Here is a 26,591-nt window from a genome sequence, read left to right as displayed (position 1 = left end):
CTGTTGCCACTTCTCACGAGCACACAGTTTTTAATTCTGCTCAGGTTTTATAATTTTACTTTATGTATTTTGACATGCTTAATTTTAATGTTTAAATGGTGTTTTAATTACTACTCACACATGTATAATACACACACACACACACACACACACACACACACACACACACACACACATATATATGGTCAACATCTTTCCAGATTTTATTCATAGACTGAAATCAAAATATCATTTCCTAACAGACTGAGTTAGAAAGCTCATATGAGAATTCAGCTGTCCTCTGTGAAGGGCAGAGAAAAGATTTTTGACAAATGTTTTCATTTGTCAAGTGAGCTGTGTAGCGGTGCTCATTGGTTTATTTTAGAAAGAATTTTCACAAATATGTTATTTCCATTAATATATGACAGGCCTATCATGTCATCAACTACAACTTTAATTTATGATGTGGAAAATGTTGCTAGATACAGGTAAAACTGCTTAAAGTTTCCTAAGGAGGAGAGATCTTTTTAGTTTTCAAGCCTTTGGTTTAGGAATAGCAACCTGGGTATTCAGTAACTTCTCTGAAATGGAAATGTGTCTAAACCCTGTTGTATTAGAGACTTTCTCCTATCTGGGGACACAACACCTGTCAGAAACAACTTAATGGGAAAGATTTACTGCAGCTCATGCTTTCTGATGGGTCAACCCATGCTGGCAGGAAGGACATGGTGGAGTCAGGTAATGTCATGACAACATTCAGACCAGGAAGCCGGAAGAAGGGAATGCCAACACTTTTGGATTTCTCCTTCTCCCCCTTAATTCTGTCCAGGTCTGCCATCCATAGGCTGGTGCCACACACCCTCAGGGTGGGTCTTTCCCCATTCAGTTAATTTCTTCTGGAAATATTCTTGCTAACATACCTAGTCCTCACAGACACAGCCAGAAGTGTGCCTTAAACTCTGAGAGAATCCTGAATCCAATGGACTTGGAGATGAAGACTAACAATTATCAACTCCAGGGACCGTCTGGTTCATGGCTTTGTAGCAGTTATATTTTGTCTGGCTCTATAGACTCCCACCCTAGAAATGGGTAGTTTAGGATTTAGGGAAGGACTCCAGTGAACCCCAATGTCGATTTTGCCAACCATTTTTTCTGGGTAGCTCCCTGCTTGCTAGCTGTCTACTCTTCACGATCTGGCTGCCCCAGGCTGTCTCTTCAGATCTGTGTCCCCATCTGCTTCCAGCGTTGGTAAGTGACTCTGGATAGAAATTCTAGAGACTGCAGGGTTGCTTTGCACTTCCTTCACAGGGATTATGCTCTTGTGTTGTCTTTGCCAGGTTCCTGGAAACATTTGCCTCATACAGCTTCCTCAGACTTTTAGTTACATAAATTGGAAAAGCACTCAGTACCTGTGTTGGACAAGGTTTTATCAACTGAACACGAGCTACTTTTCTTGGAAGAAGAACCTCCACTGAGAAAACGCCCTCATCGGCTTGTCCTGTGGGCATGCTCTTGACTAATGATTGATGTAGTCAGTCAGACTCAGAACACTGTGGGAAGTGTCACCCCTGGGCTGCTGATTCTGAGTAGATTAAAAAAGGATGAGCAAGGCAGGAGAGGGAAGGAAGCCAGTGAACTGCGCTCCTCCATGACCTCTGCTTCAGTTCTTGCCTCCAGGTTCCTGTGTTGATAAACTTCCATGAAGGACTGGGATATAAAAATAAGCCAACTAAACCCTTTCCTCTCCAGATTGCTTTTGATCATGCAGCAGCCAAAACTTCAACCAAGCTCCATATTGGCTGCTCCCTCAAGTCGTGTACGAAGACATGGCTTAAGTCATATTTCCAAAACCTGAAATCTAATTTAATTGTGCTCAGACTATACATTTAATAATGAACAAACACACTCACCAACATCAAAATCACTTTACACAGAGCTTCCATTGCATTGAATATATTAGTCCAATGCACCTTAGATCAAGTTTTCAAGAACCACTTCGGTGTAGTGAATAAACTTCCCCCTAAGAAAGTACCTCATGGGGGTTGGGGATTTAGCTCAGTGGTAGAGCACTTGCCTAGCAAGTGCAAGGCCCTGAGTTCGGTCCTCAGCTCTGAAAAAAGAAAAAGAAAGTACCTCATGATACATAAGAATGTACAAGAGTGGATGTTTTCTTACTCGTAGTCTCCTTGAAGGAGACTCTGAGGTGAAGATTTTAACGGAAGTGACTTATTTTGGAACATGATTGCCAGAAAGATGTGGGTGGGAGAGAGTGAGAAAATGTGACAGAGAAGAAAATGGAGCCTAAATGTCACCTCGCTGCTACTGTGGCCAGCTGCAGAATGAGCAGATAACCTGCTTGCCAGTCATTCTACTACTCACTGTGGGCATCAGGGTACTCAGCTAACAGGTTCTGCCAGGCATGGGTTGATGGAAGTTGTGCTTAGTGTGAATTCCAGGATCTCATCTGAAAAGGGACAGGAGGATGTGGAGACCAGAAAATGCACTTAGAGAATGGGAGTTGGCGGCTGGAAGTGTGTGCAGATGTGGTAATGGACGAGGTGGCTGGACAGGGCAACAGAGGCTTCTGCTACAGACCGAGGTTCAGCTGTGGAATGGTCTTACACCTCCACTAAGAATCAACCAACAGTGCTGACAAGAAAGCTAAGCGGACTCAATCGGTTACATATATATGCGCGTACACATACATGTACACATGAATATGTGTATACATATAACAATAACTAAAGCAAAGATTGTGAGTTTGGAAGGGAGTGTGGTAGGAGTTGGGGGAGCGGGGAGGAGTGACAGAGGTTGGGCATTCATATATGAAGTTTCCCCCGAAAAATTGTTAGAAAAAAAAAAGAATTAAATTTTCATCTCCCTGAGAGCATATGAACTTGAAGTTCATCAATAGTGTAAACATAAAACATGTTACAGGCATTAAAACAGACATGCAGATAAGTAAAGAGAAGACAGAGTCAGAAGCAGAGGAAGCAGGAGGAGGAGGAGGAAGAGGAAGAGGAAGAGGAAGAGGAGGAAGAGGAAGAGGAAGAGGAAGAGGAAGAGGAGGAGGAAGAGGAGGAGGAAGAGGAGAGGGAAAGCAGTGTGTCAGGCACTGCCACCTGAATGCTTGAGTTGAAAAGGCCTGTGTCAGCCACTTGGACATCACATAACTTTTACAGTTTATTTCTTCTTTACTTCTAGCTTGTATACTAAAGATGTAAATGTGTCACTGCTCTGTCATCCTTGACTCCTTTGGTCAACACTAAAGCCAAGATCACCATGACAACACTCCGTTCATTTGCAAAACCTTCCAGTGAAGTTCATCAGAACTTTCTGTGGGGATGGAAGCATCCTCTCCGTGCTTTCTCTGTGCAGCCGTCAGCTGCCCATCCGTGTGGACACTGAGCGCACGTAGTTAGGGCTGACATTCTAGGCGGCACATCCCAGTGTCCTCCCAGAGCACTGGCCTGTAAAAGCAGTCTTTACAGTGTCTGACACCACCTGTGCTGGCTAGGATTGTCCCAATTTGACACAAGTCAGGCTCATTTGGGAAGAAGGAATTTCAGGTCCTCTAGTCAGCCTGGTCTGTAGGCAACTCTGTGGGGCATTTGCTCGATTAGTAGCTGATGTAGGAGAGCCTGGACCAACAAGGCGACACCCTTGGCAGGTGGTCCTGAGTGGTAAGAGAAAGCAAGATGGACAAGACACAGAGAGCATGCTAGCAAGCAGCATCCTTCCCTGGCCTGTTTCAGTTCCTGCCTACAGGTTCCTGCCTTGCCTTCCCTGAATGATGGACTATAAATTGTTAGTTGAAATAAACTCTTTCTTCCCCTCCTGAGCTGCTTTTGGTCATGGTCTTTATCACACCAATAGACAGCTGATACACATCCCCTTCCAGGACAAGCTCCCTGTCTACCTCTGGCCTCACTTCCTCCCCTAACCGCTCACTCTGTATCTGCATGGTCTTCTTTGCTTGGCATTGTAGCTCCCACATGCTTCTTGTATTCTGTGCATTCAGTGTTCTTTCCTTAAATATCTCCGTGGCTCGGTTCCTCCCTTGCTTTAATTGTAGAGGGTAGAACATTTACATTTTGTGTGCTTATTGATTGAAATCTATGCATTGCCACCCCCCATGTACCGTTTGTTTTATATGTAGACCATCTGTCCCTTTCTTCTTTTTGGGCACCCTATTTTCTCCTGCCTTTTTGGATCCTGCTTACTAGCATGCTCTCCCCTTTGATAACCTTCTCTCCGATGGCTCGTTGACCTCCGTGTTTTCCCTTCTCAGTGATGTTTAGGGTCGATAATAGTCGTCCTAACTGATAGCATTCCAGTTTCAGCTCACATAGTCACCTCCTCACTGTCATGGCGCTGCGTGTAGATGCTTCTTCCTGCCCCATGAGTCACTGTTGTCACCTATTTCTTTCCTGTATATGTCATATATGCCAAGAGTTGCAATCATTATTCTTGCTTTAAATAGTTAGCTACATTTCAGAGAAAATAAAAAAAATGAGATGTTTAACATTCTGTTGGTTTTTTCCTTATGTAGATTAAAGCTTTTGTTTTTTAGTTGTTCCAGATTTTTTTAAAATCTGGTGTCATTTATCCTCCACTGGAACAAATTTCTTAATCATTTTTCTCTGTCTAAAATGACTTTATTTACTTTTATTTTATGTGTTTGGATGGTTTGACTGCATGTATGTGTGTGCACCATGTATGACTGGGGCTCAGGAGGCTGAGAGAAGGCATCAGATCCCCCACACCCCAGAACCGGAATTACAGACAAGCGTGAGCTGCCATGTGGGTGCTGGGAACCAAACCCTGGTTCTCTGGAAAAGCAGCTGTGCTCTTAACCACTGAGCCATCTGCCCAAGGCCATCCTTTGATACTTTTTAATAATTCAGGTTTGCAGTTGAAAATATCATTCAGCTTTCATTCATCTGATAACTGTATTTTACACTTCCCTTCACTCTGTCTTTCCTGTTCAGGTTTTTTGCTTGTTTGTTTGTTTTGTTTTTCATATATATATAATTTAAGTTGACATTTGTTCCTTGCTTTTTAGCTGTTAGCACTTTAAAGATGCTGCGCTGTGGTTTCCTGGCTTCCAGAGTATCTCCGGTTGTTCCTGTCTTTGTTTCATTGCACACAAAACCTTTTGCTCTGTGACCTTTTAATATTTTATCTTCATCACTAGCTTTTCAATTTTTATTTTTCAAAGGAGATTTATTTGTGTGTGTGTGTGTGTGTGTGTGTGTGTTTGTGTGTGTGTGCGTGTGTGTGAACCCATGCATATGTCAGACATACACATGTGTACATGTGGGTACCCAAAAAGTCCAGAGGGTGTCAGATTTCTTGGAGCTGGAGTTTCGGGTGATTATGAACCATCGATGTATGTTCTGAGAACCAAACTTGGGTCCCCTGCAAGAGCAGTGAGTACCCTCAATTGCTATGTCATCTTAGCTAGCCCTGTCATTGGCTTTTATTATTTGTTTATGAAGCATCTTCATATAGACACTTTGTATGTACTCTGCTTGAGTTGTTGAGATGCCTGGATGTGTGGGTTAAGATATCTAACTAGTAACAGGCTCTTTAAAGCTTTTTTCTACTTAAAAGTCCCATTTGATCAAAGAAATTTTAAGGTGGCCATGGATAAATAAGTATACAGAATAGATACACCACAACAAATATTTACTGATAATAAATCGTAATGAAATTTATCTTAAAACAACTCTTTGATATACATATAATTTTACTATATGTTAAGGTAAAAAAAGAAAACGAGTTCAGATATTGAGAGAAATGTGTTTATTTTTCTATATTAGATCTTAGCTGAATATTTGATGCCATCAGGTATGGAATGTTTTCAATCTCTTTTTAGAATTGACTGATACTTTGAGTAAGTCATCAATACTGACATCACCGTGTCACATAAAGGTGAGGTATAAGGGCCATTCTAGAAGTTGTCAGAAATTCTGTCCTAGTCCCAAGCCAAACTTCATTGAACAAATTTGTAAACACCTCAAATCAACTAAAACACCAAATTTTAAAACTAAACATTCTAGAATAATGCAGTCAAAGCTATAGCAATTCTATATTTACACCCTGAGTTATAAAGGTGGGAAAATATGAAATATTTTAGTAATTAAACCATCAAAGTTCTATAGAATAGAAAACTTTACGTGACATTAAAAATGAAGCTCATAATATACAATTTGTCTCCACTCCCAGCTGAGGTATTTGGGGCACCATTTGTCGGTCCTGTGTCCTGATGTCCCATGTGTATGTCATATGTTCAGAAGCAAGGACGAAATGAAGCTGAACGGTCTACAGTGGACAAGCCCTGCCAGAAATATCTTGGGCACACCACATATCTGAGTTTAAATTAAGCTTCGATCATTGAATATTAAGAATCCGTTTACAGTTGCCGGCATTTTCCTGGCCCCCAGAGTTATATGACTCCATTGGAAGTCATGACCCACAGCTTAGGGACTGAGACCTAGAACATTTTTCAGCTATCATTTCTTCAAGTGTTTGTCTGTGTCATTTTTTTTTATGACTCTCATTGCTCGAATGCTGCAGTTTTATATTATCCAACATGTCCCCAAGGACTCTCATTTGCTTTTCTTCTCCTTGTGGTTCATTTTAGCTGTATTCTGTTGTTATGCCTTCAAGTTGACACAGTTTTACTCCTACAGTTTCTCATTGGTTATGATTCGCATCTATGACTTTTCTGTATCACAAATCCCGCTTGGTTCTTTACTCTGTGCTTTGGTATCTTTTACGTCTTGAGCGTACAGAACGTACTTACATTTTAGAATTCTTATCGCCCAGTTTTGTCATCTCCGTCATTCCTATCGAATGCTTTTGCTTTTTATTATGAATCTTCCCCCTGCTTCTTTTGCAGCCAATGATCTTATCAGATATTAGATACTCTGCGATTCACAGAGTTGGTCTCTCCTTGCATTATATCCCTATACAGAGAACTTGACTTTAGGTGGGCCCAGTCACTTGGGGGTTACCTTCATCCTGTTGAATTGGTTTAAGCTCCTTTAGGGAAGGTCATACATTTTCCCAATGATATTTCCCTATGACATTGTAACATGATGTTGTCACCTACAAAATTCATACCAAAGGGCTAGATAAGAGGATATTAAACATTTTGTAATCCTTTAAGTAAGTTTACAATTTTGCATTGGGCCACATTAATAGTTATCCTTGTCCACAGGTTGGACACAGGCAATAGAGTATCATATATTCTGAGAAACTATTTTTTTCCTTTCCTTTCCTTTCCTTTCCTTTCCTTTCCTTTCCTTTCCTTTCCTTTCCTTTCCTTTCCTTTCCTTCCCTTTCCTTTCCTTTCCTCCCTCCCTCCCTCCCTCCCTCTCTCCCTCCCTCCCTCTCTTCCTTCCTTCTTTTTTTTGAGACAGCATCTTACTGTGTAGTCTTGGCTGTCCAGGAGCTCACTGTGTAGACCAGGCTGGCCTCCCTTAAACTTACAGAAATCCTCCTACATTTGTCTCTCCGAAGTTGGGATTAAAGTCACATGCTACCATGCCCAGTTAGGTTATTTATTATCTTACTTTTACATCCATCCCCTGGAGAGAACTCAGGTCCTTACAAGAGATGTAAGTGCTCTTAACCACCAAGCCATCTCTTCATCCCCTGCAGTAAATTTTCTTTCTCTTCTTGTTCTTGTCCTTGCCCACTTTCGTGGAGTTTTACACTATGTATATGCAAACTGGTTCAGCATCCTCACAAAGGGTACCTCACTCAAACTTCTAAAACTTTCTTTTTTTTAATATCTCACTTATTCATTCTATGCATATGAGTACACTGTAGCTGTCACCAGATAGACCATTATAGGTGGTTGTGAGCCACCATGTGGTTGCTGGGATTTGAACTCAGGACCTCTGGGAGAGCAGTCAGTGCTCTTAACCGCTGAGCCATCTTTCCAGCCCCTAAAACTTTCTTTGTATAGATTCCTTCTTCCGTGGAAACTTAAGGCTCTTTGGAAAGTTGGTTGGATGGTGTTTTGCTGGGGCAAACACGTAAAGGGATGTTTGGTAAAAAGTGGACACAGCTGTGAAAGGCTGAGGCAGACTCGTGAAGGGATGTATTGTTGAAGCAGACAGAGGAGAGGGGATGTTTGGCTAAAGCAAGCACATGAAGGGACACATGATGAAGGATTCTTTACTAACAATACATACGCATGTATTGGTCTGCTGTACATTGTGTAGTTGAGATGCATTTGTTGATACTCCATAGAGAAATGCACCAAAAAAACTCATGGTGGTATGCTGAAGTTTCTTGCTGTTTCTGAGGACTCAGGCTGATTGGATGCATCTGCTGAGGCAAGACCTGTGCTGAGGCAAGGAACATGGAGGACATGTGATGTTTGGAGGGTATAAATAGGACTCAACAGAGTGACAGAGAGAGGGGGGCTTGGCTTGCTGGTGCAGCTAGCTATGCTATGCTTGTGGGTCTTGCGCCATCGCTGATCTTTGCTTCCCTGAGAGAGGCACAGCTGAGAACTTCTCCTGGTGTTCCTGCTGGTCCCTTCTGCTGACTCGGACCAAGGCTGAGGTTGGGCAGTCTCTGCTACGTAATGCCACCGCTGCTGTTGCTAATTCGACTTTACGGAACTGGACTGCTGGTGTATCCATGAAGTATTTACAAGTGGATGGAGCCACCACTGCTAACCTGGGAACTGAACTGCCAATGTCCAGACAACACAGACAGGAGCTTCTTCAAAGAACCTTTCTAAACAGATCCACCGCCCCATATCCTTTCTTTCCCACTACCTCTGGTGGGTGGTGGGCTACAAGGGAGGTTAAACTGTTGAAGAAGAATCATTAAAACTAGGATTTGAAAAAGAATTAAAGTTACATCCTTCCCTTTGAACTCTGTCCTGAAATTCTAGCCTTCTCAATCTTCCTGAACTCTCACCCTCATGGTCCTAACATAACAAGGTCCCCAGATCTGTGTGCTCTTTTTCTGGGATCCAATCCAGAAGCTCTCTCCAGGGGAATGGTAGGCCAATTGTTGCCTCTTGGTGGTCAGCACTGGGAACTGCGTGCTGCTTCCATCCAGTTTTCTTGGTGTGTGATGGGTGTTTCCCAGCCCTGTGTTCTCCCAAGGAGAAGTTTCCCATTGTCTTCCTTCGTCTTCGGCCGCGTGACACCTTCTCTGTAAATGTCTCATAGTAACATTCTTGAGGATTGGAACACTTCCCTCTCCTTCGCTAGCCCTCTCTAGTTCTCTTCCTTACTTTATTTTCTCCATAAGAGCTATCACCTCATACTAAACTATGACATAACACTAGTTGAGTTTATTTATTGTTTATCTTTTCCTCTACCAACTCTTGCCAGCCATATTTACTACAATCAAATCTCAACAGGTAGATTGTTGTCTGTGTGCCCATCAGTGGGTCCCCAGGGTCTAGAACAGTGCTTGGAATATTAATCAATATTCCGATCAATGATAGTCTGTGATGTTAGAATTTTAAAGGAAGCGTTCCCCAAATGCACATGTCTCGAACATGTGTTTCCAGTTAGTGATGGTGCTTTGGGAGTCTGTGAAACCTCTGGGGGCTGTGGCCCAGTTAGAGGTGTGGATCACTCAGGATGGGCTTTTTCAAGGTGATGTCGAGGCCCGGCACTGGCTGCTTTCTCTCAGCTTTCAGGAGCCAGTCTAGCCTGTGTTTCACATGTTCTACCTTGCTATCACCACCTGGTGGCCTGAAAGCCTCTAAGCCCTGAGCCAAAATCAATCTTCCTTCCATTAAGTTGTTTCTGTCAGGGGTGGTCATGGTGAAACAGAAGTAACGAATGCAAATCAATATAAGACTGGTTGCCATTTTTGAGATTGGCACCAGGAACTGGGAATTAAATACCAAGAAAAGAGAACATAAAAAACAAAACAACCAGGCAACCAAAAACCAAAAACCAGAATCAAAAACCAAGAAATACACAGTTCAACATCGATTCTGAAGTCAAAAGGTCAGTTAAGGACCAGTGAGCCGGCTCAGCAGGCAAAGGTACCAGCTGCCGAGAGTGAATATATGAGTTCACTCCAGTACCTATGTGGTGGAAGGAGAGAACCAACCCCTCCAAGTTGTCTCTTGACCTTCACATGGCCCATCCCTCCGTGCAAGAATAAATAAAATAAATGTAACCACATTTTAGATTCAGGTAAGAGGCCAGATTAGATTAAAAGATTCTGAAGACAAATGGATTAGGTGCAGGGGTGCCGTGCAGGCATTCATTACCTTCTGAGAAGGTCTCCCTGGAGGAGGCGAGCTTGGAGGAGGCGAGCTTGGAGGGGTGCATGTTTTGAAAGGGCAGTGAGGTTTTGGAGCCAGGAAAGACATTCTGCAATGCTTCCTTTCCATGGTCCCTAAGCACCTACACATCCTGATCTCTTGAGTCCATGACCGTCCCTTGGGTAACATCTTTTGGTTGGAGAACACATAGAACACATACAGACATACAGAACAGCCAGTGATGACTGCAGCGGAGGAAGAGTAACATTAAAGACAAGAATGAGCTCTCTGGGGACTCGCTGTAGTTTGTCAGTGCTATGACAGACTCAGAACGATTCAGGTATAGTACCTTCTGTACCTCATTAATCACAGGAATCTCTGGTCTCACACTTGTCGCCGCCACCCTCCTTCTGGAGGCCACTAGGAATAACCCATTGTTTACATTTTGAGCTCCTAGAAGCTCTGTGCATTCCTTGCCTCCTGATGCCCAGTGGGCCTAACTCATCACTCTAACCTGGGTATCTATCAGACTGTTCCCTCTCCTAAGGTTTCGTGTGATGACACAGAACCAGTTCAGGGTAATCTCTCATTTTAGGCTCCGTAACATAAGCACATGTGGAAAGTGCTTTAGCCGTGTAAGCCATCATAGGCTCTGGGCTCTAAGGTAGAGGCTATTTTTACAGGGTGGGAAACATTCTGGCCTCCACAGACTCATAATAAGAGATGAAGTGTCATGCGTGGGGAGCAGGGAGAAAAAAGAGGACAACACATATGGCTGAAGAGAATGAGGTCCAAGAACAAGATGACTTAAAAACAAATGTAAATGTTACTTAAGTTATTTATGTATACACCATGTCCATGGTTTCTCAGCTGCTAAGAGCTCTTAGGAGTCAGAGCTATCTATAATAAAAATAATAAAACTGCCATTTAGATGGTTTCGTCATGGGGTGAATGTTTGTGTCACCCGCAGTTCACATGGCGAAACTCTTGAGCAGGGGATTTGGTGAGGTAACTAGGTAATGAGGGTGGAGCTCCTATCGTGGGATTAGTGCCCTTATGAGGAGCATAAGAAAGAACTACCTTTGTTTCTCTCCACGTGAGGATTCAACAAGAATCCCGTCATCAGCGAAGTAGGAAGTGTCCCCTCAGCAAACTGAATTTGCCAACACCTTCATCTTGGACTTCCAACCTTTAGATGTATAAGAAAATGAATGTCTGTTGGTTAGGCCCCTGTATCTATGGTAGCTTTTTGTCACAGGCTAAACTGGCCAAGACCACATATAATCCCATGTAATTGCGGAAAGGTCCTAGGTGTGTGGGTTTTTAATACTGATCCTGTCAGCCGTGTGTGAGAACAAGTCTATATTCTCACAACTCTGCTGGCTTTTTTTTGCCCACTGGACTTATTAAAGCATCAAAAAACAGTCAGATTTCAGAACTTAGATATCTCAGAAGAAACCAATATAATATCTTAAGAAAATTTTTGTTGAAACCAGGCATTTAAAAAAAAAAAGTTGGCTTATGCAATCAGAGCATACAACACATTCAAGGAAAACTTGAGAGCATATGGCATTGTGGTGTCTTCAGTTCTGTGTGATGGGCCCACCGTGAACATGAAGAGGAGGTACACGTTAACGCGAAGCTGTCAGACTGTGGACTACGGACTGTTGACGGGCGGGCGCTGCAAACGCAGTCTCAGGAGGCACTTTGAGACTTGTTTTTCTGTTTCTATTTTTTTCTAGTGCTTTATTGCTGTCTCTCATTTCCAGAGATTACAAATGCTCCTCGCCTGTTTAGCGTAATACATTTTAACTCCATTATGTTCCTTCTAAGAAGCTGGTGTTCACCTCTGCTCACCAGCTTGGGAGGAAGAATGTTGACCACACTAAGGCAGGAGGTGGGAGGTGCAAGGTGGGAGGAAGCTGTGAAAATCTGTCAGTCTTACCTTGACCTACTGCTTCATCTCCTTTCTGAACAACAATGTGGGGTGTGTGAGGGGGCGGGGGGGGGTGTTAGATGACCACCAGCTAAGTCCTTCCAACTGTCTTGGGTTTATGCTTGAATCTGCTCAAATTCGACTCGCCCAGTTAGCCATAGGATTGAACTAGGAGTGTCCTAGACTTCAGCTGTGAAAAACTGGTGTCTTCAGAACCTTCATCACCATCACTGAACCTGGGACGTTGAAAGGACTAATTTTGCCTATGTACTCAGGGAAGAGGTCTGGGAGAGGAAGGAATAGAGGCAGGGCAGGATTCACCACAAACATGTGGGGATTGGGGTGATGAGGACCACGGAGGGAGGGAGGGAGGGAGGGAGGGAGGGAGGGAGACAGACAGTGAGACAAAGCATGAATTCTCTGCTTTGCAAAATAAGATCAGAGCAGTAGGGACACTGCACCACTTGAATGACAGAAAAGTCCCAGGTTTGTAAAGGCAGAATGTCTGCATATTCTAGGTGACTCCTGTGCAGCTTATGTGTGACTGACTAACCTTTCCTGTGTCCCTAAGGGCCAGCTCCCGGGTAGGCAGCGTTCTGCTTCTAGCCCCATTAGGGATCAGTGGCACAACGTCCCCAGACACAATGCGAGGAGATCTTCCTGGACAGAGGCGGATCTTGCCCGGGATAGCGGGCGCCCAAGATTTGCACCAGCGAACTCCAGGCTCCAATTCAGCAGTCTGCAAAGAGGCGTGGGAACTGGCGCCCGCCCGCGTTCCGTGTCCCGCGCCCCTTGCCTCTCGCTCCTCCCTTCTGGGCTGTCCTCACTCAGGCGCCCAGCGGGAGCAAGATCCCACCGTCTGTTCCTCCCAGGCATGCGGTGCCGGATGCTCTTGCTCCTTTTCTCCTTGGTGCTGGTATTTTGGGGTGGCAGCGTCGGACGCTCAGGGGCAGGTGAGTGGGGCCTGTGGTCAGGGGCACCCCCAGAAGGCTCGCAGCTCCGGTTTGCAGGGAGCAGGATGCGGGGTGCGGGGTAGCAGTCTTGTTAACTAGCAGCGCGCTGCAGGGACAGAAGGCGAACTTCGTTTGCCTTCCTGAGTGTGCCATCCTCAGCTGAGCTGTGGCAAGTAGGATGTAGAAGGGTGGGGCTGAGCATCCCGCAGGGACAGCCCTGGATGATCCAGGACTACCAGGCTCTTTGCAAACCGTGGATAGGAGAGGTAAGATCAAGGACAAAGGTTTTCTCTCATGGAGTCACCCAGCAAGTGCCAAGGGAGCTCTCTCCATGGATGCTTTCTTCCTAGGAAATCCAGTCCTGGTGGGACTCAACTTCTAGCTCTGGTTTTCCACCACTCGCGGTCGAGAGCTGTAGTTCTGGGCACCTAGTATAGCTAAGAGGTGCCATTCTCTAAAAACTGTCTCTGGGAAAGAGCGAGCGGTGGGAGCACTTCCTGGCGCACCTGTTGATGCCACTTTCATAGACAGATCCAAAGGTGTCATGATCTGGGAGAGGAAGTAAGACGTAACCCAGGGTAGCGGAGTCATGTACAGTTGTCAGTGGGTCAAGTTGCTGGCTGCTGACGTCGACAGAGGTTATAGGCACCCAGCATTTGAGAAACACCTGCCTGGGGGTTAGCAATCCTATCACACAGGTGAGCCTGGTCCTACCCCAACCAGGAAAGGAAGGCAAGTGTGACATCATTTTAATCTTTGCATCTTTGTTCATGGTTAAGCCAGTTTCAATCACTTTGGAAGAGACATTCCAAGGCTCTGACCCTCAGGGTTAGTACCCAACCTGACCAGTATCTAGCCCACGGCTGGTCTTCCCACACTACATCTGGAAAAGGATTTAAAGTTACTTGTTTGTTTTGGATTTTTTATTTTTAAACTAAGTAGTTATTTCACACCTTTCAGTATAAAGGTGTCTTTACATGTGTTCTAGGACATTTATCAGGGTACCTGACACCATGACTATAAGAAAGTCACTGTGAATTTAATATCAATAAATGATAGTCAATGACATATATGTGCCTTTATAGTAAGCACCTGCCTATATTTAAAAATGATTGGAAACCGGTCCTCGGGTAGTGTCTACAATGCACATGCATTTCTGGTTCCCAGAGAATCTCTGAGACAAAATAGCTTTCAGTTGTGACTGACCTAATGGTCTGAGGTTTAGAGAGTTGACCGCAACCCGGAAAGACCCTTCTAGAAGGATCTGCTGCTGCAGGGGTAGCAAAGGAGTTGCTGGTTGATGAGCATCGATTTAGCAGCTTCTGTGTCAAGCAGCTGCGTGCCCACTTCAGGTTTCAATCTCCTTTCAGGATCACTTATTGCCTAGACTCGTTGTGTATACAAGGAAACTGAGCTCACATTATCAGAGCGCAAGAGGGGGAGCATTGAAGGAACTGCTGACGAGATCACTCCATGAGTTGGTTAAGATTTCTATTGTAGATAAGAGAGAGAGGAGAAAGGGAGGGAGGGAGGGAGGGAGGAGAGAGAGGAGAGAGAGAGAGAGAGAGAGAGAGAGAGAGAGAGAGAGAGAGAGAGAAATAGCCAGAGTCACCCGAAAGGGTCCAGAAGAGAGAGAGAAAAATAGTACCCTGAACATGGCCAGCAGACTGGGCTTTGCTAGGGCTAGGAAATCAGCAGAGTGGGAGAAAATAGTGTTAGCAAGATAGGAAGAGATAGGGAATAGGGCACAGTGGAAAAGGGTAAGAGGATTATGTGGGTAAATGATGGAGTTGTGGAGAATGGTCAGTTATGAAAGGGGTGAGCAGCTGCGAGGAGAAAAGGGTTGGAAAACTGGTGTAGGGGCTTTGGAATGCATAACAGATATCTGTGAATGGGGACTAAGGGAGCCTAGAGGCCACTATAAGCTTTAATATGCAGCCACAGGCACATGTCAATGGAGCTCTGTAAGTCCCTGCCACAGGTAAGGAAAGTGACCCCCTTTGGCAGACAGGAATCTGTGCTAGCTTCTATCTAACCACCAGGAATCCTCCAATAGTCCAGGTTGAGCTCATGTCTGGGTAGGTGGACAGCTTGAGGCCCCCTAGTCAGCCAGTAAGTAGTCCAATGAAAACTCTCCAACACAGGTGATCTGCTGACTGAGCCCGTTCCCATAGTAGCAGTTTCCAGACACGGAATGGTCTCCGAAGCTTTATTCACGTTGCGTATTACAGCCTAAATAGAATTCAAGGAGATGCCAAAGGTGGCTGCTAATCCAGGAATGAACAGTACTCTGCGGGAGGGGCGGTATTTTTAGCGCTTTTTGTGAGCCGGATTTGTTTTAATGTCAGCTAAACTGATAACACAGTCTTAGAGGAATGCAAGTAGGATTGGGCTACAGTCCCTTGAGAAGAGCGGTCTGGTCATCAGTTTTCACGTCTACTCCCATCGCTTAGACAGCCATAGCTGCTGCCGGGAGTAGACCTTGTTGGATCTTCTACCCAGTGCGTACAGACCATATAGCTTATGTTTTCCAGGAACCAGCAGCTGGCCTTTCCTCTCTAAGAGTTAGCTCAGTGTTGTGAAGTAATAGTCGGGTCTTCCTGCAGCTTCCCTCTGAGGACAATCCCCTTCAAGTGTTTGATTAACCACCGAACACAGAGCTTAATAAATAGATGTTCATGACTGGAATGGAATCAAACAGATTCAGTGTTTTGCAAGCGGCTGGAAGCTTCCAAATATTTATAGCATAGCTGTGAGAGAAACATTCTTAAAAGGATGTTTTAAACTCGACTCTCATTAAACACGGGTCTGTATGCATGTCTAAGATTAAATGAGAGTACTCACAGCCTAGACCTGTAAGTGTTCACCTTCCATGGCTGTGTGGCCAAGTTAGAACCGGAAGTACCACACGCATGCCTATTGGTGCACAATCGAGTCTCCCTCAATTAACAGGAGAACGGGCACATGGTCCAAGGAATTTCCTGGTGAGACCAAGGGAGTTAGGGGGGAACTGAGTCTTCCTAAAGGAATGACATGGCACTCCATGGCCTCTTATCATGGCAAAGAATTGTAGTGTGCTGCGGAAGCCAGAAATCTTCCTGACACTGCTTCTTGGTTGTCGACTGCAGGTGAACTAGAGTGTAACAGGACAAGGCAAGTGGCTTGTGGTGAGAAGTGCATCCCTATAGCCTGGCTCTGCAACGGGGAGCAAGAGTGCCCAGATGGGAGCGATGAGCAGTGTGGTAAGCGCTTAGCGAGATGCTCTTAGGCGTCGGCCCTGGTTTCCACGTGCAGGTTGAACATTCTTGATCTGAAAGTCTGAGATGGGGGATTTAGCTCAGCGGTAGAGCACTTGCCTAGCAAGCGCAAGGCCCTGGGTTCGGTCCCCAGCTCCGAAAAAAAGAAAAAAAAAAAAAAGAAAGTCTGAGATGCTCTGAAATCCAAAATGTTTTAGTACAAACATGATACCACAGTGGAACATTCCACACCTGACTTTATGTGCTGGGTCTCAGCCAAAAGAAAGGCTCTCTGAAAATATTACATAAAATTATCATCATGTTGTGTGTATGGAGTATATTTGAAACATAAACTACTTGGGAGGCTGAGACAGGAGGATCCCAAATCCAAGGACAGCCTAGGCTCTAGCCTGAGTTAAAAACCAGGACTTTGTCTCAGAAATGAAAAAAGGGGAGGGGTTAGCATATAGCATGTACAAGACCCTAGGCTGATCTCCAATATAGCAAAAAACTTAGAATTACTTAGAGTAGGGTCCCATCCTCATGGTACTTTAATGCAGTGGTTCTCAACCTTCCTAATTCTGTTATCCTTTAATACAGTTCTTCATGTTGTGGTGACCCAGAACCATAAAATTATCTTCATTGCTATTTCGTAATTGCACTTTTTCTGCTGTTATGAATCATAATGTAAATACATATGTTTTCTAATGGTCTTAGACAACCACTGTGAACGAGAACTGGGATCCCCAAAGGGGTTGCAACCTACAGGTTAAGAACTGCTGCCTTAGTGTGTGTGTGTGTGTGTGTGTGTGTGTGTGTGTGTGTGTACATATATGCAAAACTAAAATGAAAATCCTTGAGTTGCAATACTGTGTATTTGGTTGACAGTTTCCATTTTTTGCCCCCTTGAGGAGATATTCAAACATGGAGAGTGACCACAGACGATTAAAGATTAACCCACGAATCTTCAAGTATTAGTGGCACCACTGTAAAAGCAAAGTTTGCACCTTCGATTGAAGCTTAAACATTGGTAACCGCATTAGTTTAACTAGACCAATCCAGAGGCTCTTAGGGAAGCCTTACAGACTACAATACTTGAAAAGCTCTTTTGTTGGCAAGTTGACCAAAAAAAAGTATAAAACTGTTAGAAGCCAAGTTAACTATTTAGGAACTATTTTGTTGCTATGAAGCCCCAGTTCTCAGTGCTTAGAATATTCATAGCCACAGGTGGGTCACCTGGATGCTAACACAGGCAGAAAGCTTCTTAGGTGAAGAGTCCTACCCTTGTGTCATGAGTATACGACAGAGAATAAAGTCCTCATGAACGGAGGAAGATCCCAATGTAGTGGTGATTATGCCTTTTCTTTCTCTATTCTACGTGCTTCTTCCTGGACCATCACTTACTGTCTCTCAGCTCACATGAAATACTAAACACACTCGGGACTGAAGGTGCAGCTCCAGGATAGAGGGTTTGCTTAACATGTGCAAGGCCCCGGGTTAAATCAAATAATGAGCAAAAAGCAAAGAAGCCAATGAACACACAGAGGCTCGTGAATGCTCAGAGGGTGAAACACACTTTCATGCTTGCATTGTTGCATGGCCTTCAGACATGTTGTGCAAGCTCTCCAAGTCTCCTTACTTAGGTGGGATAATTTGAAGCAAAGTCTACTGGCTCTCAGGCTGTCTTATATCTGCATTTAGTCTCAAATAGCAAAGGGATCCAAAGAGGCGGACTGCCCTGGCCTCCAGCCACCAATAGGGGTCAAAATGTCTCTCTGAATGGTTAAATGTAAATAAATGTCAAGTCTGTCATGCAGAACCCACCTTTCGTGTGTTCATCAGTCAGGTATGACCCGCTGCTGTTTTAGACAGAACATGTGCAAAGCACTTTTGTAGGATAGCTGTTCTAAAAGATGGTGGGAAGAGCAAGCTTTGAGGGCTATTGGGTCCTTGCTCCCTGTTAAGGTAGATGTTGACTCTCAGCTAGACAGGCTCTAGAATCATCTAACAGGCATATTTCTGAGTATTGTCTGCAATGGCATTTTCATAGTTTAACTGAGGAGCAAAGACTGGCCTTGAATGCGGGTGTCGTAGGTGGCGCTTTCCCATAGGCTAAGGCCCCGGACTGGATAAATAAAGTGGAAGAAGGAGAAAATGATCCGAGTGTGAACATTCCTCTCCCTCTGATTCTTTACTGAGGGTGCAGTGACATCACCCCGGCTGCCATGCCTTCTCTGCCATGACAGACTGTATCTCTTATTAGACCAGAAACCCAAATAATGTCTTCTTCTGTCAAATATTTTGTCACAGTGATAGGAGAAGAAAGTCATGCCATAGGTTATCCCTGGGCATATGGAAGGGACCAGAAGGTTCAGGGTTGTGATCAGTGTCAAACTGAGAAGTAATTATTGCTTTGCTATCTAAAATGCATGGCCTGATATCCAGCCAACTGTTGAGCTCTGACAAACTCATCTTCCTACATGCCTGTTCTTGAATCCCGCTCTGGCCTGCAGAGCAAACATGTCTTGGACATGCGCAAGCCTGGCAGTGTGACAATGGGAAGTGTATTCCTGCTAGCTGGCTTTGCGACGGTGCCAGTGACTGCGTTGATGGCTCTGATGAGCTTAACTGTGGTAGGTACCTCTTACTTATAAAATTACATCTATTGACTTATGGGTGGGTGCATGTGCATGTGTGTGGCCCATGCACCATCACATGTGTGGAGAGGTTAGAGGACAGCATGGGGTAGTCAGCTTTCTCCTACAATATGGTTCCCAGTGATTGAACTCATGTCAATTGACTTAGGGGCAAGGGCCATTACCGACTGGGCTGTCTCATCAGCCTATAAAACTTGTTTCCAACTGTCTGTCATCTGTCTGCTTGATCACAGCATCAGCATCATCAGTGCTAACTGAAAGTAAGCCATGAAACAGCCTTAGGCTGTGTGCACTGAGCCAGATGCTGCATTGTCTCTGGTGTTATAGGAGACTCTTGGACCTATTTCTTTGTGTTTTCAAAATTATTGATCTCATTGACTCTTTTAAAAACTTCTTTGGAGAGAAATTTCAGCACAGTAAGCCACGCCCACATGACTAATGATGTCTAACCAACATCTCTTAGTGTTTCTGTAGACAGACTCCAGACAGCCTTAGCACTCACTTAGATACTCCTGTCCATCCTAGTCCATCAGTTCCTCCCCTCCCATGTAATCCCTGCCTTTCAGAGAGCTTGACAGTATGTCCAGACTACAAAATCTACTGTCCAGGAAAGGCCCTGTGTCTGGATGCCGGGGAACATTGCGATGCCCATCAGAACTGTGAAGACGGGTCCCTAAAAGCTCACTGTCCCCACGCCCGTTGCTTGCCTGGGCAATGGCAGTGCCGAAACAGGGCATGTGTCATGGACAGCTGGAGGTGTGATGGCATCGATCACTGTGGCGATGCCTCAGATGAGCAGGGCTGTGGTAAGTCTGGCTTCCCTACCGATGGTCCATGAGCAAGGTATAGTACACGGGCTGATTTACATAATCTGTATTTAATCCCCATGGTGGAGGCTCTCATCCCTTCTCTAAGAAGAGGTTGCTTCCTAGCAAGAGCCAATGTACCGTTATCCATGGAATCACAGAGCTGCTGTGATAAAAACTCTTGTTGACATGCTGAATGAGCCCCGCCCAGAATGTTCCCAGCAACGAAGAGCAATTCATAGATAGCCTGGGCATCAATCTGTGAAGGAAGCACAACAGCAAACAGACCCTGCTCTCACACAGTGATGGGGAAAAGCTCCCCACTCAGAAGGACAAAACCAACCCCAAAGTGTGGTGAGGACCCCCGCTCCTCTTTAAGCCACTCCCTTCCCCCTCCCCCTTCCCCATCCCCGCCACCGCCCAGGATGGGGGTGCCTGTCATTGTTGGTGAACCAGAATCCTGCTCAGTATTTCCTGGAGTTAAGGCCCTACACTAGCACACTCAGCTTCTAACATTTGTAAATTAGGTACTTCTTAAAGGAATACTCATTTCGGGTCAAGATTCTGACTCTAGTACCATTTTAATTCCAACTATTTAAAGCCGGATCAGTCAAGTTTAGCACAATCTCAACCGAGTGCCCAGATGTCTTGCTATTTTTGTGGTTGAGTCTAAAGCCCCAATTCCCTGAAGAAGAAAAAAGTTCAGAATGATAATCTCTACTTTCCTAACTTGTATTGCTACTGGCTAAAGAAATACTGCCACGCATAACTTACTGAGAGAGTTGTCTCTTTCTACGCTCCTCCCCTACAAGTAATAATGAAAGCGATTGACCAACTTTCCCTATAGCGTCCTGCCCAGAAGGTACGGTGAGCTGCGACGGTGGGAAATGCATCCCAGAGTCTCTGATGTGTGACGGGAGATCTGACTGTATGGATGGCGCTGATGAGCCCGAGACCTGTGGTAAGAAACTCCTTCCTCAGCTTAAAGCAGGAGGCCAGGGAAATGAGGTGACATATCCTAATGCTTTAGTCACGGCATTAATTACTTTTCGCTTGGCTGTGACAAAGTATCTGGCAGAAGTAATTAAGGGAGCAGGGAATTATTTTGGTAGGCAGTCACAGGCCATGGCTGAGGCGTGCTGTCCAAGGCAGAAGGGGTTTGTGGTTGCCGCTTTGCTCCTCTCTGCAGAGTGGGGTGCAGAGGATTTCAGGCCGTAAATGGGGCTGAGGCTGAAACTCTAAGAGAATTACCCCCAATGACCTACTTTTGCTAGCTACTTCCCATGTCCCAAAGGTCCCACGCTTCTTAATATAGCACCATTATCTGGGGAGCACATGTTCAAACACGAGAATCTGTAGGTGACATTTCGGATTTCAAACCTAACGATTATCATCCGGGCCAACACCTTGAGAGAATGCTTAAAATGAAACACACACACACACACACACACACACACACACACACACACACACACACACACTCACTCACAGAGTTACCTTTGGTCCCTTATATTTAAGTACATTGCATTTTTGTTTATTACATTAAAGTTCTTGGCTTTGGTCTCACGACTCTAAGCAAAATCCCCTAACTTGCAAAGCTTCAAGGGTGATTCTGAGTTTATAGCTTTAAGGAGATTAGTTAACTAAACACCTTTATACTGCACTGCTTCCGAATTCTGAATTAAAGCCAGGAACGCATTGTCCACGTTGGTAGCATCCACATCACAGGTCTCCACGAGGGCCAGACTCTTAGCCCAGGCTCAACCATCTGTAGCAACGTGTTGAGACTTTACCAGTCCAGAGTCCTCTCTACCAAGAGCCTGGCTGAGCCTGGCACACGCAGCTGCTTTTGTTCAGCTTTCAGCCTGGAGGTTTTCTATGACCCAACGTGACTTTGCAGACGCAGTACAAGAAAACTACAAAATCAATTAAAGCAATAGAAACCATTTGGCAAATGTCTGGGGGAGGAATGAATCAATTTGTTTAAGAAAAAATAGAATTCTCCATGGATTTAATTGAGAAAGACCACAGAAAGCATGTTTTCTGGTGAGCAGGAGGGGTTGCTGAAAAGTAACTTTTTTTTTTTTAAAGACAGGGTTTCTCTGTGTCGCTCTGGCTATCCTGGAACTTACTCTGTAGACCAGGCTGGCCTCAAACTCAAGAGATCTGCCTGCCTCTGCCTCCCACATGCTGGGAATAAAGGTGTGTGCCACCACCTGGTTTAACTCTGGCTTTTTAACCTTCTGATTTTCACAAGAAGAGTTACTGTTGGGTCTGCTAGAGAAGGGGCAGTGGGCATCATCACCTCAAATGACCCCAAGTCATTTGGTCATCTGTCTCCTATCCTCCTTGCATAGGACTCCCTGAAAGGCTTTGAGGAAACTGTACTACAGGGGTGCAAGTGAGGGTTGTTAAATGCATTAATGACAAGGCCAAGTGTAGGGTTTGCTTAGAAGTGTAGAACTCACTGTATTCACAGATACAAAATACAGGACAAAGTGTCCTCATTGTCCATATACCCTGAAGGAAACACACAAGAGGGTCTTGGCCTCTTTGTAGAAGGAAAATAAATACAGCAGCCCTTGAAATTGCTCACATATTAGCTTGGGAAGAAAAGCCTCTGCCCAGCTTCCCAGCTCCATATCTTGCCAGTGCCACAGTCTTTCCCTAGTCTCACACTCTCAGGCTAGAGGCCAGGGTCAAAGGGTGTCTCTCAGTGGCCATCCGTCCCTAGTCCAGTATAGGAGGTCCACGATACAACATGGCTTGTAAGGCATTAATCTCCACTGAGTTCAGTGGCTTTGACAGCTGTCCTGTCCCTACAGGTAAAAACTGCTCCCTGCTGAATGGGGGCTGCGAGGGCCCATGCAGTGATACCCACTGGGGTGTCCGATGTTCCTGCACCCCGGGATGGCGGTTACAACCCGATGGACAGAGGTGTGAAGGTCAGAACTCTTATGGTGGTGTAATGGTCACAGCATGAGTCTTTAGCACCTTAGCCACTTTAAGTTCACTGTCAATTGGTGCTTAGATTTAGCTGTTTTCATCATTCCAAACAGGAATTCTCTTATCTAGGTAAAAATAGCCCCTTAGGCCCCTCATCCTTAGCCTCCAGTAACCTCTCCTGGCTTTCTGTCTTTGTGAATTTGTATATTCTATGTAGCACTCGAGTGGAGTCACACATTGTTTGTCCTCGTGTGTGCTGCATGCCATTAGGGTTCAAGTGTCGTCTACCTTTCCTACAAAGGGCTGACCTCATCTTACCTGTTTAGCTATTGAGGGCGTGTCTGGGTTGCGGCTGCTGTTTTTGTGATTGTAAACACCACCAGCAGAGCTGTGGTCTGCACCATTGTATTCACTCCGGAAGTGGAATGGCTGGAGCACGTGCATTTCTACCAGGAACGCAATTCTCATTTCCTTGCTAACTCTAGTTATTATTCTACCTTGTGAGACTTTCGAGTCAATTATTGACCAAAGACAAAGTACTAAATTGAGCATCTTACTGAGCTTTTGGGTTCTGTCCTTGAACAAAATGCCCTTGTCACTTCACAGCCTCTGCCTAGGACTCTGCACCCAGGTCTGGACAGATTCTGAACTTAAAGCCCATATGTTTGCCCTTGCTTGATCCTTCTAGCTGGCCTCCAGGCTAGTCAGCCCTTAAGTCTCATAAAATGGGATTATAGAAATATTAGGGCTAAAATAAAATATACATATCATCATTATAATTAATAAAGTGAAAAACATATGGCTGGTAACTTACAACATTTATCTATAACAATTCAGGATGGCAGTTTGGTTAAAATGTAATACAAGAATAATGTGTTCATCGAAAGGACAGGTTGAGCTCCGTTCTAAGCACCATCTGGGTGCTTAGTGTGCTTAGGCCTTCATGATGGACCTGCAGGCCTACTTACCTGGGAAGGCTATGCAAGAACTTTAAAATTATGCTGTAAAATGGTTTTTATGTTAAGACTTCATCAAGAGATGTTATGAACCTACTTTGAAATTCATTACATATAATTAGGTTTTAATACATTTCAGTATTTAAATTTAAGTCATCTTATTGTTTAAATTAAAGCAATACTTTACATTATTAAATTTATTATCTCTTCACTGGATGCTGATCATGGCCCTCAGAGTGGTCCAGGTAGAAATGGAGTCCAGTTTTTGGTCTCTCACCCTTGGTAGGGCTTAGCTGGCCAAGTGCTTGACAAGCAGCCATGCTACTTGTAGTCTCCTGGGACAGAAGAGTATTGCTATACTCCAGGACTGTGTGGCTCAGGAAGAATAATGTTTTCCAAGAAATGTCCCCAAGGAACCATTTTCCTTCATATTACAAATCAATAAATCTCTCATAGCTTTGGCCTTGATCTGATGGAGAGTCCTATTTGGTTTCTGTCATTGTTTGTCTGTGATATGGTCTCCTGTAGTGCAGGGTAGCAGTGCTCTTGCTATGTAGCTGGGGATGAACTAGAACTCCTCACTTTCTTGTTTTCTATCTCCCTAGTAGTGGGTTAATGAGTGTGTGTCACCAGACTTCGTTTGTGACCACAGGCTTTGTAAAGCAATTGTGCCTGTGTTATTCGTGTGAATAGGACCTTTCCCATCAGTTTAGGTGATGTGTTCTGTGGCACAAATACCAACTCATATTGCCCTTTGGTGTGCCACATGCCTCTAGGGTTCATGTGTTACTAAAGGCTGAATAGAATTCTATTAATGTTTGTACCACATTTTACCTACCTAGCAATTAATAATGCATTTGCATTTGGGTTGTTTCTGCTTTGTGTGTGTGTGTGTGTGTGTGTGTGTGTGTGTGTGTGATTATAAATAACACTAGCATGATTGTAGTTTGAATCATTGTTTTCTAGGCCCTAACACTTGTCATTCTGAAATAGTCTTAGGTGTGACTAGCAAATGGTATAGCCCGAGAATATTGCTAGATTAACACAGATTGTAATTTATGCCACCCAAACAGCAGGGCTCCCTATACTAAAGTTCCTTCCCATTCACAAGAATGGGAACGCCAGGGTGACTCAGTAACTTTTACACACCGAAATACTGGAGCTATAATCCCTGAGTCATCTCTGACTTGCGACTCTCTGTCATCAGATGTAGATGAGTGCTCTCTGGCGTATGGTCCTTGTGGCCAGCTATGTCATAACACAGCAGGCTCTTACTCCTGTGGCTGTATTCAAGGTCACCAGCTCTACAATGGCACAGACTGTCGAGTTACAGGTGAGTTTTATAGGTAAGCAAGCCCAGCTTCTGCTCTATTCTTAACAGTAATTATAGAGAAAAGTGACATAGGCTATTTATTTCAAGGGCTAGTACTAGACACAATGATGCTTTTCTTTCCAAAGAAGATGCTATTGTGACAGGCATTGCCTAACCGCAGTGCCAGTTGCACTGAGTGTCTTTAAAATGACATAGTTACTCTGTATGCTATAGAAATAGGTGCTTGAGAGACTCAACCAATAGAGTTTTAACTTGGCCTGCACCTTTTTTGCCTCAGGGTCACTTACGTGTGGCTGCTATGTGACAAGTACAGATTAGAGTTCTGTCTAGATGAGAGAGAGCTGCTGAGTCTGAAATAAAGTAAGGCAATGATGTCCCAAAGATGAGCTTTAATGTGCTGGAACCTGGCGGGGGGATGGGGGGGAGATCTAAGATGGCTCAGTAGATCTCCTCAGGATAAGCAGACTTGGATATAGAAGAAGAAATAGCATCTTCAGTTAAAGGGAAAGGCACAAAAGAAAGCGTCAGAGTAATATGTTACTATTTTCCTCCTCCAACAGATGATGATGTTAAGATTCTTATAGCAACAGATAAAGAGCTTGGTATCCTGGACCGAAGAACAGGCATCCATGAGAAGCTGACCCCTGTAAAGTCAAGGCCCAGTTCTGTTGCTTATGACCTGAACAGAAACATGTACTTCTGGGTGGATAAAGTCTTGAATGTATTTGTCTTTGGGAAACCAAACTCTGTTCCCCTCTACCCAGGTTTGTTTGGGGGCATTAAAATTTATTTTTTAAAGGCTTCTTATGTCACTGATATAAAATTCCTGAGATTATCAACGTTAAACAAGGGAAAAGTATTGGGGGGGTTCAAATTTTAAGGGGTGTCAATTAGCATATTATGGTGGAAGTGGGGGGTGAAGCTGCTTACTCCGTGACAAAGGGAGAGAAGACAAGATTGCCATCCTACAATTCCCTTCAAGGGAATACCCCTAAAGACCGTAAAACATTCCACTAGACCCCTCACTTAAAGGTTTTTACTACCCACCAATAATAATGCCACAGGGTGGAGACCAAGCTTTTAACCTATTGGCCTTTTGTGATATACCCAACATTCAATCTATAAGATTGCTTAAGCATACTGTAAGAAGTGTCTGTATTTATGTCTAATCTGTATCTACATATCTATATTTGTATCTACGTATGTCTCTATGTATATGGGCAAGCTTTGATGACTTCTGTTTTGAAGAATTGGAGTATATAAAATTCCCATATGAGGCATGCATGTGGTAGGCTGGTTCAGTAAGACCATCACAGAACATTGCTTGCATAGAAGAAGGTACTTTTTAAGAAGAATAGAAATCTTAGGGTGTAGCTTTAAGCTACAGAGAGCGCTCTCCATCACTAGGTATGTGAACTTGTGTCCTCGTCCTTTGACCTACCACTCTAAGATGAGGACTCTAGCCAAAATTTGTTTCACTAGGTGAGGTCAGGGATTAGTCAGACAGCATAGTAGAAAGGGACAT

General features: G+C 44.3%; 1 protein-coding gene across 3 annotated transcripts in view; it reads left to right on the top strand.

Annotated features, from left to right (window-relative positions):
• The first annotated feature begins 12,783 nt into the window (after window positions 1–12,783).
• Lrpl1 (LDL receptor related protein like 1) overlaps window positions 12,784–26,591 on the top strand; it is a 49,186-nt gene continuing 35,378 nt past the window's right edge. The window contains exons 1-8 of one of the 3 annotated variants that reach the window (XM_039095035.2): window positions 12,784–13,132; window positions 16,261–16,374; window positions 18,882–19,001; window positions 19,592–19,831; window positions 20,679–20,792; window positions 22,657–22,776; window positions 24,941–25,066; window positions 25,627–25,830. In XM_039095035.2, the coding sequence (XP_038950963.1) occupies window positions 13,054–13,132; window positions 16,261–16,374; window positions 18,882–19,001; window positions 19,592–19,831; window positions 20,679–20,792; window positions 22,657–22,776; window positions 24,941–25,066; window positions 25,627–25,830 (1,117 nt within the window). In that variant the 5' untranslated portion in view covers window positions 12,784–13,053. The remainder of the gene's footprint in view (window positions 13,133–16,260; window positions 16,375–18,881; window positions 19,002–19,591; window positions 19,832–20,678; window positions 20,793–22,656; window positions 22,777–24,940; window positions 25,067–25,626; window positions 25,831–26,591) is intronic. The other 2 variants (XM_008771306.4, XM_039095034.2) reach the window with 2 other exon arrangements.

The sequence above is a fragment of the Rattus norvegicus genome, chromosome 16, assembly GCF_036323735.1.
Source record: "Rattus norvegicus strain BN/NHsdMcwi chromosome 16, GRCr8, whole genome shotgun sequence".
NCBI lineage: Eukaryota > Metazoa > Chordata > Mammalia > Rodentia > Muridae > Rattus > Rattus norvegicus.
Note: the sequence above shows the minus strand (reverse complement) of the source record. Positions and strands in the feature narration are given on the sequence as shown.